The 16,272-nt window shown below is 39.8% G+C and overlaps 1 protein-coding gene across 1 annotated transcript; it reads right to left on the reverse strand.

Annotated features, from left to right (window-relative positions):
* Nucleotides 1-4,524: 4,524 nt before the first annotated feature.
* LOC122309595 (disease resistance protein RPV1-like) lies at nucleotides 4,525-11,900 on the reverse strand. Its single transcript, XM_043123121.1, has 5 exons — nucleotides 11,161-11,900; nucleotides 8,254-9,358; nucleotides 7,403-7,816; nucleotides 5,636-7,252; nucleotides 4,525-5,483 (listed from the first exon to the last, which is right to left on the reverse strand). Exons 1-5 carry the CDS (start codon nucleotides 11,637-11,639, stop codon nucleotides 4,842-4,844), a joined length of 4,257 nt encoding a protein of 1,418 aa, XP_042979055.1. The 5' UTR covers nucleotides 11,640-11,900; the 3' UTR covers nucleotides 4,525-4,841.
* Between the last annotated feature and the right edge of the window lie 4,372 nt (nucleotides 11,901-16,272).

The following is a 16,272-nucleotide window of genomic DNA, read 5'->3' on the forward strand; positions in this document are numbered from 1 at the left end:
ACTATATTATATAATATATAATATAGTATATTATAGTATATAATACTATAGTGATAATATATTGTAGTATATTATAATACATATTATAATTGTATTATAGACTATAATGATATATTATATTATATTATAATATATAGTGATATAGTATAAGTATAACTATTAATATGCACTATATAATATTAGTATAACTATTAATACAATAAGTAAAATGATATAAGATTTTAAAATTTAATATTATATTAATTAGTAATTTATCATATAGTACAAAATTATTTTATATATAGTTATATATTATATATAAATATAAAAAATTAAAATATATATATAAATCGGTCCGGTCCTATTTTAAAAAAAGAAAAATTAGAACCGGACCGATTTTGACCAGTTTTAAGAAAACTAAAACCGATACCGGACCGAACCAACCTTGGAACCGGACCGATGTCACCGGTTTGGTTCGATCCGGTCCGGTTTACCGGTTTATCGGTTTTTTTTTACACCCCTATCTGAATCTGATTGTACCTAGAGTATGCATCCATGAAGCTGAGGAGTGGGTGTCTTGCTGTCGAATCCACGATCAAATCGATGCGAGGTAGTGAGAAGCTATCTTTTGGACAAGTTTTGTTTAGGTAGGTGAATTCGATGCCCATCCACCACTTCCTGCTTGCCTTCTTTACTAGGACCATGTTGGAGAGCCACACGGGATAGTGGGCTTCTCGGATGAACCCCCTGCCAGGAGTTGATCTACCTTCTCTGCTATGGTTGCGTACTTCTCAATGTTGAAATTTCAGCATTTTTATTTGACTTTTCGGGCCATTAGGTCCATGCATAGGTCATGTTCGATAATGGATTTTTCGATCCCAGGCATCTCCTCATGACTCCAAGCGAATACATCTTGGTGCTCAATAAGAAGCAACTTTAGAGCTTGCCTTAGTTTGGGGTCCAGCTTGGTCCCAACTCGAATTGTCTGTTCGGGCCTCTATTGGTCAACCAAGACTAGCTCCAAGGGCTCTCTCAGCTCGGCTTGCCGGAGAGCCTGCTCGTCCCAGACTTTGTCATCCCACTCAGCCAAGTCTGGCGATGAGGGTGGCTCGGCTATTTCCCCTGCTTCCTTGATCATCCCAACTTCCTTGACCTCGTGCCTTAATGCTCGAGCGTAGCTCTCCAGGGCAAGTACTTGTTCACCACAGACTTCCCTACCCCCAAGTACATGGAAAACTTCATCTTGAGGTAGTAGGTGGAGGTTACCACCCTCAAATTGTTCAAGTATTGCGTTGTACGAAGTAGGAGCCTTGACCACCAAGAAGTTGACCATGGTTTCTACAGTCCTGGGGGCCTTCCTGACCAGGGTAGATAGGGTGATGGCTCCCATCGGTTGAGCAATGTCACTTGTGAACCCTTTGAGCAACATGGGTGCTGGGTGCAATCGGCCCTCTGGCTGATCCCCATTTTGATGAAGGCCTCCTAAAATAAGATACATGTCGAGCTACCATTTTCGATTAGAACTCTCCAAGTTGTGAAGTTTGCAATCTATACGGTCACTACTAATGCATCGTCGTTCAGGAAGAGGACACCTTTTTCATCCTTCTTGCCAAAGGCTATCATGGCACTCTCTGATTGCCTCCAGACCTTAGTGGAGATTCTTCCCTTCATGAACACCTCCTCATATCGGGCTCTTTGGGCTTGTGCTCTCCAAGCTGATGAAGTGGCTCTTCCTCCTGCGTATCACCCCATGATTGTGCGGATCTCCCTAATTAGGATGTTTGCCCTCACTGAGCTTCTGCGCCTTAGCATATAGCAATCCTCTATGCTGTGCTGGTCTGTCATGTGGTAGGCACAATACTAGCAGCCCAGCTTGCCCAGCCACAGTTCCCTTCATGGGCTCACAGCTCCTCTTTTTCCCGCAGCCTTCCAGTCTGCTTGCTCTAACTTGGACTGTCGAGGAGTGGTCAAGGCCTTGAGGGTGTCTTTCGCATTGATGAATACATATGCTCAGTCCATGAACTCCTTCGGAGTTGTGGGGCTCCTTCGCGCTATCTCGGCCATGAACAGGTTCTGAGGTAGTTTCCTCCCAGTAGGGCTACCAAGGTGATCTTCTTGTTCTAATCATCTGTGGTATGAGCTCTCGGTTGAACCGGGAGAGGTATGAATTCAGGTTCTCACTATTTTGCTGTTTCACCGTCAGGAGGTAGGCAGCCGAACGTCTCCTCTTTCAGCTCACCATGAACTGTGTCATGAAGAGGCAGGCCAGTTCGACAAAGCTGTCCATGTTCCCTAGCAGCAGGGACCTAAACCAGGCTCGTGCTGCTCCTTTCAAGGTCAATAGGAAGGCCTGGCATGCAATCTCTTTTGGGAAGCTATGTAAGGTCATGTGGGCCTTGAATGTCTCTAGGTGTTCTAGTGGCTCCTTGGACCTGTCATTCACCTCCATCTAAGGGACTTTGAATTTGGGTAGAAGAGGCATCGCGATAACCCCAGTGTTGTATGGCATGTTAGTGCTGAAGAGCGGCTGATCCATGGTGTGCCCATCCACTTAGCCATCTCTACATACTTGTCTTCGAACACTCAAAGTTTGAGATGCATCTTGCGCCTTTCTTCCTCGACTGTGGCGTCCTCGGAGGCACGCTGTGACTCAACATGCTCGTTGTCGCTGGGTTCCACTTCTCCTGCTAGTTCCTCGTTGGTCTGCCTAAGCATCATGTTCTCTTGTTGGAACGCTTTTGTTTCCTCCCTCAGCTTCTTTATTGTATCCTCCATCTCTGCAAGTCTTGCCTCAATTGCTTCATCCTGCTCCCCTTCTCTCCACATGGTTTGGGACGATGTTGCTGCTGGCATGCAAACTACACGTTTTTGTAGAAAAAAATCCGACAAACGGCACCACTGTTGATGTTGTATTTCACAGCCCGAGTAGTTCCACAGAGGCCCAATGCCGAAACTTGCAACCAAGAAAAAGGAGGGCTCCGGGGTGGTCTAGGGTCCCTCCGATGCCAAAGTCAAACGATGTTCCTTGTGTCAGCTACAAAGTAAATAAAAGTGAAGAGAAGAGAGTCCTTTCCCTCTGAGGGTGGGGGTATTTATACCTATCTCGAGCTCAGTCCCAGAAAGTGATCCTGGGTGTTAGCCTGTATTTGGGTCAGGCTCATTGTCAGTCTCTCTGCCAAGCGGCGATGTGTCATGGCAGAGTCGTGCTAACCACTAGCACCTTAGGAAGCAAGTTGTTGCGTGTCTAACTCCTAGTGGGCATTGAATGCGGCAGGTCCCTGGTTGTGGCGTGCCCTCCTCCATGTTCCATTTAAAGTGGTGCATCTTTGGTCAGGCACGCCACATCCCTAGACATGATCAGCTGCCGAGGCTTTAAGGTATGCCATGCCTCCATCCTTGCTGGCAGGGCCTTGTCCTTGATTGCTACCGACCCTCCCGCTACTTCGGCTACTGTGCCCCCTCGTCTGGCTCGATGCCTTTTCTCTCTTGCTCCCAAGGCCTGGTCCTTCCTGCACTTTGCAGCTTGAGCTCATTGGGCCTAGACCGGCCTTGGGATTGCCCCTATCACAAGAATATATGCGACCTTATATATATATATATATATATATATATAAATGAAGTTATTTGTAGTTAAAAATCTCTCCGTATGTACCAGTCCACGCTAGAACACCTGCCAATGCCCAAACATAAAAGTTCCCACCTATTGCATGGTGTGCTATGAAGACAAACTTCCTTCTATTTTGGACTTTAGACCAAACTCATGAGTTTGTCCATTGGGAAAAGAAAAGGAAAGCTGGTTTATTAGGTATGGATGTGCAACCCAGTGTTAAGTGACTTGACCTTGGCCTTTCTTGGGACTTTGAAAAATTGGAGAAAATGTGGTCCAAGTCCAGTCAAGCAGACTCCATTTTTAATTGCAACTATGCCATAGAGGAGATGCTTCCAAAGACAAATGAAACTGGGGAATAGGAGAACAAATGAGAGGAATTTTGACGGTTTGCACTCTTAGATAGCTACTCTACTCTACTACTCAAATTATTCAAATGTTGTTTCTTTCAAGCAACTTAGTGCTAGAAAAAGAATAGCAAAAGAGAGATTGAGATTGTAAAAAGTGAGGCGATTGTTAATCTGTTTCTTAAACAAATATAACCTCTCACTCACGATTGAGTTCTGCAAAAGAGAATCTGTCAATTATGTTCTCAGGATACAATACTGTTTATATAGTGTGCAGAGTGTAAATTCTGAATACTAATCTTAGAACGAACAAATGCAATAGCAACAAACGCAACGTTTCATTTCAATTTAAAATAAAATGGTTTCTATCATAGAAGGTGTGAAAATAACTGTCAAAAAATTGAAGAAACACATCACTTTGTTTGAAACAAAATAATTACGTCACTTGTGACAATGCATAAGTGCCAAGTGTCTAAAGCATCAATGCATCGAGTGCGTGCATGCATGCAGTCAAAGCTGGGTAACACTACTATTGTGTGTTTACTTTTATATTCTATTTTATATATTGTGAAATCCATTTACTTATAATCCACTAAAAGTTTGTTTGTCTTCCCAAAATGTGAAAGTCAAATTAGAAGGAATATTTCAAATATTCCAACACTTAACGCCTTAGAAACAACCACCCCGCCCCTTTAACGCTATGCTTGGGAGCTTGGGGGAAGGAGGATGGCATAGAATGGTTATGCATCAGATTAAATATATAAATCTGATGCATAAGTTTACTGCCTACCTCTGTTTGTTTAACTCTCCCTCCCTCTGTTTTTTTTCCTATTTATAACATTCTCATCAAACAATGCAGACGTTGGGAAAATGAAGACTACAAAGTACAAAGTGGCTGCTGCTGCTGCTTAAAAACAAAAGCACCCTCGAACAAGCCGCGTAAAGCACCACATAAAGGGCTTTCTGTCTCTTTCTTCTTGTTCCTCAATCTCTTGCACTTGGCTTTCCACTTCACGACCAGATTCAGAGACGTGATCTTCCTCTCCAAGAGAGCTGAAAAACTTTGCTAGCTTTTCTGAAATGGATAGTTGGCTTTCACGCAATGATTCCTCATCTCCTTCATAATCATCCTCACCTTCAAAAATCAAATAAATCCCACACTTTTTCATCTCGACCCCCTTGATGCATGGCTGGTCTTGCTGTGTCACTTTTATCTTATAACCATCCTTCAACTGAGTTACTAAAGAGCGATCATTGTGAAAACGACACAAGTAAAGATGATCGTCGTCCACCTTTGGGACCTTTAACTCCAGCATTGTACTGAATATAGGTTGATTCAGTTTGGTAATATGTGCTCGTATACCTGCCATCCAAGGGAGTTGAACTCTTGACTCATCTTGTATTTGATTGTTGACAGAGACAACAACACCTATTATCACACCTTTGATCGCACGGTTCTTGCGTTCTGAAAATGTAACCACCTCCCCAGAAAACCAATCTGGAATTTTGCTTCCTGGCATACTCAGATAGCTTAAATTCCTCAAACATACCTGCAATAAGATTTCCCATGAGAAATAAAACCTTTGTTTTTTTTTAAGAGCTGCTTCAATTATTTGTAAAATGAAGGGGGATAATAAAAGGAGCAACATCTGAGTCTAGAGACAACAATGGCTTGAGTGCACAAATACAGAGGAGAATGAACCTTAGAAAGCCGTTTTCTTACTGCGGACGAGCATGTTCTGCAACCAGTCATGAACAACCTTCTCAAGGACTTCAAGCCTTCAAGGCCCGGAATATCCACCACCTTGTCACAGTTCGTAAGGTTCAGCTCCCACAAGCTTTCTAGGTTAGAAAGGTCAGACACCGTTTCCAATGCTGTACAGTTTGCAACATTCACATTCACCAAGCTAGAGGGAAGTGGAGGAAGAGACGTGAGCTCTTTGCAGTCGGGCAATAAAAGCTCTTTGAGAAGCGAGAGGCCCCTTAAGCTCGATGGAAGGCTGATGAAATCATTGTGGCCTAGATTCAAATTCTGCAATGATGACAACTTTTCAATATCATCAGGGATTCTACCACGTAACTTCCAAGCGCGAGCATCCAGCTCTTGTAGCGAGCATAAATTGGAAAAAGAAGTCGGAAGTCTGACTGGATTAGGTTCCTCTTGTGCAGTTGCAGTTACAAGCTCCTCAGGAATTCTGTTTCTAGCTAACTCCTGATGAGGGTCCTTGCCCATTTGTAATCTCCTTAAACTTGAGAGCATCCCAAAGCTTTCAGGTAGTTCTGTCACTGCAGTTTCTGCCATCATCAAGGAGTGCAAAGACTTCAAATTTCCTATTGAAGCAGGAAGTTCATGGAGTTGGGTGCATTTAGTCAATTTTAATGAAACAAGATTTTCCAGCATCCCTATGGATGCTGGCAATTTAGAAATGTTGGTATTGTATATGTCCAAAGAAGTAAGGGCCAACATGTTTCCAAGTGATTTTGGTAAAGATAAAAGATCTTTGCAGTAACTCATCTCAAGCTTCCTTAGCATTTTCAAGGCACCTATCTGATCCGGCAAATTTTTTATTGATGTCTTATCCAATTGAAGCTCAACCATAGAAGCTAGTCGTTCAAATGAATCGGGCAATTTACTCAGAAACCGACAGTTTCCAACTAACAAGTGCTTCAAATATGATAATGAACCAATGGAATCAGGCAGTTTATGGATTGCACAACCATTAAGGAGAAGTTCTGACAATGATATGAGATTGCCAACAGAATCTGGAATTGAAGTGACTGATTTACAACCCATTAAACTTAGTTTCTCAAGGTTTAATAAATTTCCAACAGACTCAGGTATTTCTTCTACTGCAGAATAATTAAGTGAGAGTTCTTTCAGGGAAGAAAGCTTTCCAATGCAGTTGGGTAGTCTTCTTAAGAACCGACAACCTTTTAGACTAAGGTTTTCAAGTTTAGCAAGGCCAGAAATGGATTCAGGGAGCTCCGCTATAGCGGTGTAATCAGCGAGAAGTTCTTTTAGAGATCTCATGCTGCCTATGTCCATTGGTAATTGTTTCAATTCTGAACAATCAGAGAGGATGAAATTCTCTAAATTTTTCAGTCCAGAGACTTCAGCAGGAAACTCAGTAAGGTTCCAACAAGATCTTAGGTTTAAATGAAGTAATGTACTCACATTTCCTATTGATTCGTGAATATTAGTTAGACTGTGGCAATGCTCAAGATCAAGCTTTTCCAATGTTTGATGGCCAGATAAATCAGGAATAGCAGAAAGATTATAGCAATCGTGGAAATTCATGACCATCAACTTCTCAGCAACCTGGCAAACAAGAAGTTTTTTTCAGTTATAAAAAACGAGACAAGCAGAAATAATTGATATAAAATTTGCAAGCATTACAAATCAATCTGGGCCATTAACATCCTGTTATTGCTTAATTGATAACCAATGCACCTGATAAGTGAAGCATACCTTGTTACTATATGAACCCCACACTTGTTCAATTTTGCTGTCTGAGAGGTCAAGGACAGCAAGTTCCCGTGGAGAAAAATCAGAAGGAATACTTTTGAGGGGACACCCTTTCCACTGTAGCCACTTCAGTTCTGCAGGAAGATATTTATACTTTCCTACCATTCTTGTATAATTGATTTGCAGAAGTCTTAGGTTGACCATAGATTCAAAGGACTTCGTGCATAGTATTATCTCCCTCTTTTTTTCTGCTTTAGTTTCAAGAAACTTCTTATACCTTTCTTCCATATATGTCAATGCAGAGGTGAAACTGGGCGACCTCTTAAAATTTTCCCAAGCAGTTATGTCACCGCTTTTATCCTGCAAAAGGGGCTTGCTTTGAAAGTCTAGGACGATCCCTTCTATAGATCCTGTTCCCTATCATCAATAACATGGGAGATCCTTAAAAAATGGAATGGAGCCAGTAAGACTAATGACAGATAATAAGCAATCAAGGCTTAGACAATGGTACCCACATTTGGGAATTTAGGACATCAAAGAAGAATGGCGCTGAAAAATTTTCAATTGGGAACATATTCAGGAAATCTTTTATAATTTTTGTTTAAAAATATCATTTTTTTCCCTGAAGACTCAAGTTCCACCAGTATATGAACTTAACTGCCGCTACTGATCCAATCGTCTCTTGCATATTTGCAAAACAAATTCTCTCCACAGAAAGAGTGCATGGAGCAACAAGATGGATCAGTTGAGCCCGTATCCATATCTGCTAGTTGAAAAGTTCTGCTAAAACTTGCCATCGGACAAAAAAGGAAGTGGAAAAGCCATTATAAGTTATATGTTACTGTTAATCCTACCTTCTCATCCTTCAAGATAGTCATGATCTCATCACGATCCCACAGTCTGCTTCGCATGCCAGGATTCACAGGGCTATCCTCTAGAACAATTTGTTTTCCCATGTCTCTAACTTGATCATGCATCCACAAAGCGTTTTCCTGAGTGACCTTGATGAGCGATTTTGCTATGAGTTCTCTGACTGCTATCTCGGCCCTAAAACCGCAACCTTTTAACACGTCAATAACATCCTTTCTCTTCATTTTCATTTTAATGAATAAACATGCAATGTCAAGGAATATGCACTTCTCTTGTGAATCTAGCCCATCAAAACTTATCTTCAAAACATCCTGAAGATGGCGGGGACGAATCTCTTTCAACTTTTGTAGAGCAACTTCCCATTCCTCTACTCTCCTCTTATCGAACAAGAAAGAACCAAATACTTCCAGAGCCAATGGTAGACCCCCTGTTAGGGACACGATTTGCTTGGACAGATTTAAAAAATTTTCAGCGGGTTCTTTTCTCCTTTGTGAATGGTAGCTAAAAAGCTCTAGGGCTTCAGAGTCTTCCAACTCTGTGACCTCATAAAACTCATTCACAAGATGTTCAGGTAAAACTTCTCTGTCTCTTGTGGTTACGATGATTCTACTTCCTTCACGAAACCATTCTATTCTCCCAATTAATGCAACAAGCTTCCTTATCATGTCAACATCATCCAAAACAACAAGAACTCGCTTCTCATGAAGCACTTCTTCGATTGCAGGGGTAGAATATACAGTTGACTTACCCGAAGAAAGATCGCAGATAAGTTTGTTCTGTAGGGATACTAAATCAGCATCGTTCGCAGAGTTTTCTTTGACTTTGGAAATGAAACTGAGGCAGTCAAAGTGGGCAACAAGTTTGTTACAAAGAGCCTTGGCAAGGGTTGTTTTTCCAACCCCACCCATCCCATATAATCCAAGAACTCGAATGCCTTTGGAATTTAAATCCAACCCACTCATCAGTTCTTTAATCCGAGAATCAAGTCCAACTGTATATGCAGCAACATCCACTGGAGTAATGGCCAATTCAGACAACACCCTCTGGACTAAAGATTCAATCAACTTCGCCTGCACCTCATCGCTGCCACTAAGAATAAACATGAGTAACAACCAGGATGTCAATTATAATACTTCAATAGTTAATAGTTAGATAATTTATGAATAGTATTAAAATAATTATAGTTAATATTTTTATGGAATATGGAAAATGAAAAAGAAAAAGTTAAATAAAAAAATTATAAAATTAAAATAGGGTTATAATATATTTTTTTTTAAATAATTTTTGTTTTGAGATTTAATAAATTGAATTTTTTATTATTATTATTTTTTAGAAGTTAGAAAGTTGTAATGTTTAGGTAATAATTAGATAAAAAAATTTAAAAATTTGAAATTGAAAAATATTTATATTTAAATGATATTCAAATATTGAGATGAGATAAGATAATTTTAAAAATTTGTAAAATCAACACAGGCCCTAATTGTTTAAAGTTGTTTAAAACTGACTTTTTTCTATCACTAATTTCAATGATAAAAAAGTGTTACAAATAAATAAACAAATAAGTATTTTCGACTATCAAAATTTTAAGAGCTTTAAGGGATGGTTGAGAAAAGAGATGAGAATAAAATTTTATAAATAGTAATAAGATGGTTTGTGAATAGTAGTGAGATAATTTGAGTTAAAAATATTTATTGAGTTTTGAAAAATGAGATAAAAAAGTTGAATTAAAAATATTATAAATTTAAAATATTATAATAATATAATTTTTTAATATAATTTTTATTTGAAAATTTGAAAAATTGAATTATATTTTATTTTTTATTTGGAAGTTTAAAAAAGTTGTAATGATTAATTTAAAAAAATTATAATGATTAGCTTGAAAATATTTGTATTTGAATGATATTTAGAAAAAGAGATGAGATGAGATAAGATGTAATGAGATGAAATAAGATAAGGTCATGTTTGGATAATAAGTTGATTTCAACTCATCTAATCATTACAATTTTTTAAACTTTTAAACAAAATGTAATAAATAATTCAATTTTTTAAATATTAAAACAAAAAAGTTAAAAAAATTATATTTTATCAATATTTTATTCAATTTTTAACTCTTATTTCGTCTCATCTTAACTCACTTTATTTAAAAAATAATAATATTCTATATAATTTTAAGATATAAAAATATTATATTTTTTATTTAAAAAAAATCTGTTATTAAAAAAAAAATTCATTTGAATTTTATATTTATTTTTTTAAAATGAGTATAAGGGAAGGGAGCTATGCCCCCAACCGGGGTTAATGACCCGGCTAGTTGCTCTGGATCGTGGGACCACAAAGCTCTCTCGAATTACATAAATCCCGGCAAGTGTTGCATAGGATTTGTATTTTCATGTGAGATATTCTGTATATCAGATTATTCATCTCAAACCCCATACTTGATTGATGTGGTTTATATATTTATTTTTAAATGTCAATCCCATCACCGAACCCATATGGGCCATATCTCTCCTCAAGCTATCCCTCTCTCCCCAAGCTCTACTTCAGCAAACCCCTATCTCTATCATCAAACCCCTATCTTTCTCATCAAGTTCTCTCTCCCTTCGACCTCTCCCTCACCGGACCCCAACCCCCCGTCTCATCGAGTCCTCTCTCTCGTCGAGATCTCTATCATCGAGAAAAAACTAGAATTGTGAAGAAAGCTTGAGAATATAATCATATAAAACATTAATAAGAACAAAGTCGAACTTTTTCCCATCATTTTAATCAAATATTATGATTTGTTAAATTTCTTTGAATTTTATTTAATTTTTTTATTTAAAACTAATAATAATTTACTAAAACATATTGAGTAAAAATTGCAAATTAGTTTTCTTGTCCCTAATTATATATACCTGCCGTCGAAAACCCAACCAGAGATTCCACCAGCCTTTTTCATGGCTGTCCTCCAGTTACTAACCGTAGTCATTCCTAACCTCTCTTCATGGTTTCTAATATGTTCTTCGAACGGCCCACGCTGATGCCGTACGTCCGACGGCGTGACTCGGTAGAACACGGGGAGAAGGCGCCTCCTACACTCGCATATCTTGGAAAGCTCCACCAGGCACCGAGAGGACGACGCGTAGTTTGGGGAGAAGATGGCGATGGAAGCAGCCGAGTCCTCGATGGCCTCGAGCAGAGACGGCGAGATCTCGTTCCCGCCCTGCTGCCCGTGGTCTTGGAAGAAGACTCGAACGTGGTGTTTCTCGAGCGAGTCGCAGAGGTTGTAAGGAAAGCTAGGGCGGGTTTCTTCGCCTATGAAGCTCAGGAAAACGTCCCACCGGTGCCTAAAAGCGGGAGCCAATGAAACGGAAGTGGCGTGGTCGTCTTCCATCTATCTTTGCAGTGCTCGATCTCCAGATCAGTTCTGTAAAGAGGGATTATGAGGCTATGCAGAAATGTTCAAGGCGGTACACAATAGTAAGTTATAAGAACTAAAATAATGATGATGATAATGATAGTCCACCAACTGTCCTTCATTGTTCTTTTCTTTGGCTGTGCTTTCTTTCTTTATAGATGTAAGAATAATTACCTTTATTTTTTCTTCTTTTGCTCGGCGTAGTTGTATAATTACTGCTCTATCCTATAAATGATATTTACGTATATAGATGGTTAAATATAGTATAATTCCTTTAAAAAATATTAAGTAAATATAGAATGTATATATAAAAAAAATTAATTTTTTAATAATAAATTACACTCTTTTTTAAAAAAACTTATGTGATACTTATGTATTCCATATTTAATATTACTTTAAATAAATTAAAAATATAGTCGTTTTTCCTTAAAAATAAAAAATAAAAAATAAAAATTTTGTAGCTGAACACATCTTGTCCGCCAGCCTACTTATCTCTTGAAGGCAGCATGGGGAGAAAATAAGAGATTTAGCTTGTTTGCCAAAGTTAAGGCATATAATTTGATTACCTTGTTTTAGCCTATAGTCATGCTTTCGTTCTCGTACGGTTTCATATATAATGCCTGAATTGTATAAGATTATATAGTTTTTAATTACTAAAATCTTGGTTTTTGGATTTATATAACTAGTTTTTAATTACTCCCACAAGGTTTTTAATTCCTTTTTAGTATTAGGAATTTTTTAATAAAAAAGTGCTAAATTTATAAAAATAAAAAATAAATTTATAAATTAATATGTCTGAAATTTATTTTACTTAAAAATGAACAAGTTACATCATATTATTAATTTACGAATCTTCTTTCCTAAAAATGAAAGCGCCCCGAACAAGTCTCCAAAAGCCTCCTCATCATTTTTCTTCCTTCATCTCTTCTTGCACAATGGCTCTCGATCGACTTCAAAGCTAGACTTAGAGATGTGATCTTCATCCTCAACAGAGCTGAAAACTTTGCTAGTTTTTCAAAAATGGATAACAACCTCTTGTCCAACAATTATTCATCTCCCTCTTAATCATCATCACCTTCAAAGATCAAATAAAACCACACATTATCACCTCAATTCCCTTGTTTAACACTGGGTCTTGCTCTCTCACATTTACGTCATAATCATCTCTCAAATTTGAAACTAACAAATGACAATCTGGATATTGAAACAAGTAAATGTGATCTTCATTTGTCTTTGGAACTCCCTTCAACTTATGCATTGTACGTGTCCCATCACCCAAATGTGACTATTCATCTACAAAATGTGAGTGGATGTTGACGTTGTACGCCTACAAACACTCCAAAGTTTAAGTCAGTAAAGAGTAACACACTGCTAATCAAGAATTCAAATTCAGTTTATCTTTGGGGTTACCTGGTATATATATATAGACATTAAATTGAATTAGATCAACACTGCATTTAGATCATACTCACGTGATACTTATGTCACGAGATGTTTATCATCTTAGATTGTCCTTGAGTAACCAGAGTGATCTTATATGTTCATGGAATTCTTATCCTTCCATGCAAGATGACACATAAAGCCTTATTGGGCCTGGAACCTCCAGCTTGGGCCAAGTGATAGAGACCATTCCCTGTTGGGTTGGAAACACTAAATGGACCCTCCAGTTACCCCGTTAATTTCCTTCATCCCAAGGTGTGGGGAATTTCTTTTCGCTTTTTATTGTAGTGAATTTTTCCTCACGATTTTGTGCAGACCAGATTTTGTTAAGGATTTTGTCACTGTTGCAAGTTAAATGGAGTTGGTCATTTCAGGCCTTTTAATCACCCACAGGCCCATTTTGCATTGACACCAATAGTTACCTTGCTGTCCCATCATATTTCTCATCCTACCACTTCTAGTTTTCGAGAAATAAAGGTACTGATGACTTACTGTTGACGTGGTGACAGTTACGGGATTACGTGCAATGGTTACCATTCTGCTCCTCTGTCAAGTCATAATGCCTACGGTGGCTGGCCCTTCATATTCAATATTCAAATATATTACTCTCGACCCTTTTACTCTTCATTCTTTCTGCACAATCTCTTCTTGCCTGTACCTCATTACTTGTGCTTCCTTCTCTCTCTCTCTCTCTCTCTCTCTCTCTCTCTCTCTCTCTCTCTCTCTCTCTCTCTCTCTCTCGCTTGTACCTCCTTTGTTAATCATTTACCACTCTTCGCCCTCCCTTCCCATGGTTGAGTATGGCAGCATTTTTGCTCGTCTTACTGTGGAGTCGTCCTATGTTTTAGATGTCCCAACCTACGAAGGGTTTGGGTGGTGTTCAACCCTCAGGCAATGAGACTTGGCAGTGATTCAGGAGGAGTACCATATTCCTGACACAACGTTGTTGGAAGTTCCCCATCGAGGATCTATTGACGATAAGGGTTTCGTAGGCAAGGTCACCCTGACCGTGGCTCTGCTTTTCCACGTGTTAAGGCTTCCCTTTTGTCTCCCTTTGCGCGACATTTTGGGTTTGGGTGGCATTCAACCCTTAGGCAACAAGACTTGTTAATGATTCGGGATGAGTATTGTATTCCCGACACAACGCTGTTGGAAGTTCCCCCTCGAGGATGTATTGATGATGAGGGTTTCACAGGCAAGGTCACCCTAACCGTGGCTCTGCTGGCCCACGGGTTAAGGCTTCCCTTCGGTCTCCCTTTGCACCACATTTTGGATCTTCTTCCCATAGCCCCTACTCAACTCCACCCATTCAAACTGAGGGCCTTTCTTTGTGCCTATATAGTGTTCTGTATGGCATTGGAGCCCCACGGGGAGTTTTACCCCTACCTAATTGCTCGAGAATTTGTCTTTTTACAACTTGCAACCAGCAACCAAGGTAACATTTTGAGTTTTTGCAAGAAGGACAAAGGGCAAACATTGGCCCAGTTTAAAACCCGATATTCCAATGTGAAGAATTGGACAAGTAAGTTTTTCTACATTACTGGTAAAGGCTAGAATTTCCTAGCCTCAAAGATCCCCAGTGAGATTTCCCAATTAGGGCTAATTAGGGCATAATCCCTACAGAGAAATGTTTGTGGGCGGGTATAGAGCCCTTGTCTGATCGAGAACTAGCTTGAATTGAGACTATTTGAGCTTGGGCTTAGGCTCACCCTGACAGTCTTTGGACTGATTTCTTACTCCCTTGCCCATATTGATCATTTCTTATTGTCCCCCAAACACTCCCATGTTCAAGGGTGTTTGTTTTTTATTTTGTCATAGCTTTACCCTCTCTACCAAAGAAATCCCCAAAGAAGGACAAGAAGGATGACCAAGATAGGCAGGAAAAGAAAGAGAAGATAGAGAAGAAAGAGAATAAGGATAAGAAAGAGAAAAGAGGAAAAAAAGAGACGAGAGAGAAGAAGGAAAGAAGAGAAAAGAGAGAAGGAGAAAAAAGAAATGAAGAAGAGGGCCTGCTACGAAGATGCCCCTTTCCTTGCCCTAAAGCAAAGAAGAGTTCTGACACCCCCAATGGGTGACCATTCCCAAACATCCACCCTGTCATTCGTTACTCCACCACCTTCCAACTCTAGACCTCCCAACAGATGCACACATTAGTGTCTAGCACAATCTTTGAGTTTCCTATGTTCGAGGACTTGGTGGGGGAGTGCGAGTTGGATACTAAAGTCACTTCCACCCTCAACTTGGGTCCTATCATGGGCGAGGAAGTCCGCCCGATCGTGACAGAAGAACTTGCACACCCTTCAATTGAGGGTGGGCACAATGGAGAGACAAGCTCTATCACAGGTGAAGGGGCGAATACTTTCCCCGCTAGTATAGAAAGCTTGGGTGGTGCAAGTGGCAGCATGACCCTTCATCACAAGGAAGTGCGTGAGGAGGCCGAGGCAAGCAACCTTCTTGAGACCCCGCCACCTACCATTTCTAAGGGCACTACTCCTTCTTTGAATGTTAGTAATGAGTGCCTCTCTATCCCTTTCTCCTTCAACCCTTCTTTCGGTGGCGAGACCGAGTCCTTTTTTTCTTGAGGGCTTGGGCAGCCTGGTGGGTAAAGGCACCCTTTTAATTGATGCAGACTTACCGTACACTAGCTCCACCCTCCAATCTAGAGGTCTCAGGTGTTCCCTGAAGGGAGAGGCGGACTCAACCCCAGGGTCTAATAGGAGTTTTCTATCGGGGGGCATTCATGGCCATAGGAAAGTTCATGGTGGATTTTTTCTCCTTTTCCGCCAATGCACAAGCTGAGGTCACCTGAGTATCGTGTCTTTTGGTAGCTTCTCCTTTTTCGATAATGTCATAGCTTTTCCTGCTCTTCTTCCTTGTTTGTTTATTTGTGATTCTGACCTGAGTATCGTATCTTTTGGTAGGGAATCAACTACTTAGCTACTTGGATTATAGCAGATCGGGCTCACCTGGTGGAAGAGGTCCGGGAAAGGCAAAAGTTGTGCTATGTTGCCAAGGTCCCCTTCGAGTGATAGAGAGTGGAGAAGGCGGAGATGGAGGTGCTCTCCAAGAGGAAGAGAGAACTAGAAATACTGTTAGAATTGTCGTAAGGCTATTCTCACTCCCTGTAAAATGACCTAGAAATTCTTGAAAGTGAAGTCCTTGGGCTTTA

Source organism: Carya illinoinensis, chromosome 5 (genome assembly GCF_018687715.1).
Source record: "Carya illinoinensis cultivar Pawnee chromosome 5, C.illinoinensisPawnee_v1, whole genome shotgun sequence".
Lineage (NCBI taxonomy): Eukaryota > Viridiplantae > Streptophyta > Magnoliopsida > Fagales > Juglandaceae > Carya > Carya illinoinensis.

Coding starts and splice junctions, on each gene's coding strand:
- LOC122309595 (XM_043123121.1), bottom strand. CDS start 11,639: ATGGAAGACGACCACGCCACTTCCGTTTCATTGGCTCCCGCTTTTAGG. Junction 7,253..7,402: donor GGGGTTCATATAGTAACAAG/GTATGCTTCACT, acceptor CTTGTTTGCCAG/GTTGCTGAGAAGTTGATGGT. Junction 5,484..5,635: donor TAAGAAAACGGCTTTCTAAG/GTTCATTCTCCT, acceptor ATCTTATTGCAG/GTATGTTTGAGGAATTTAAG.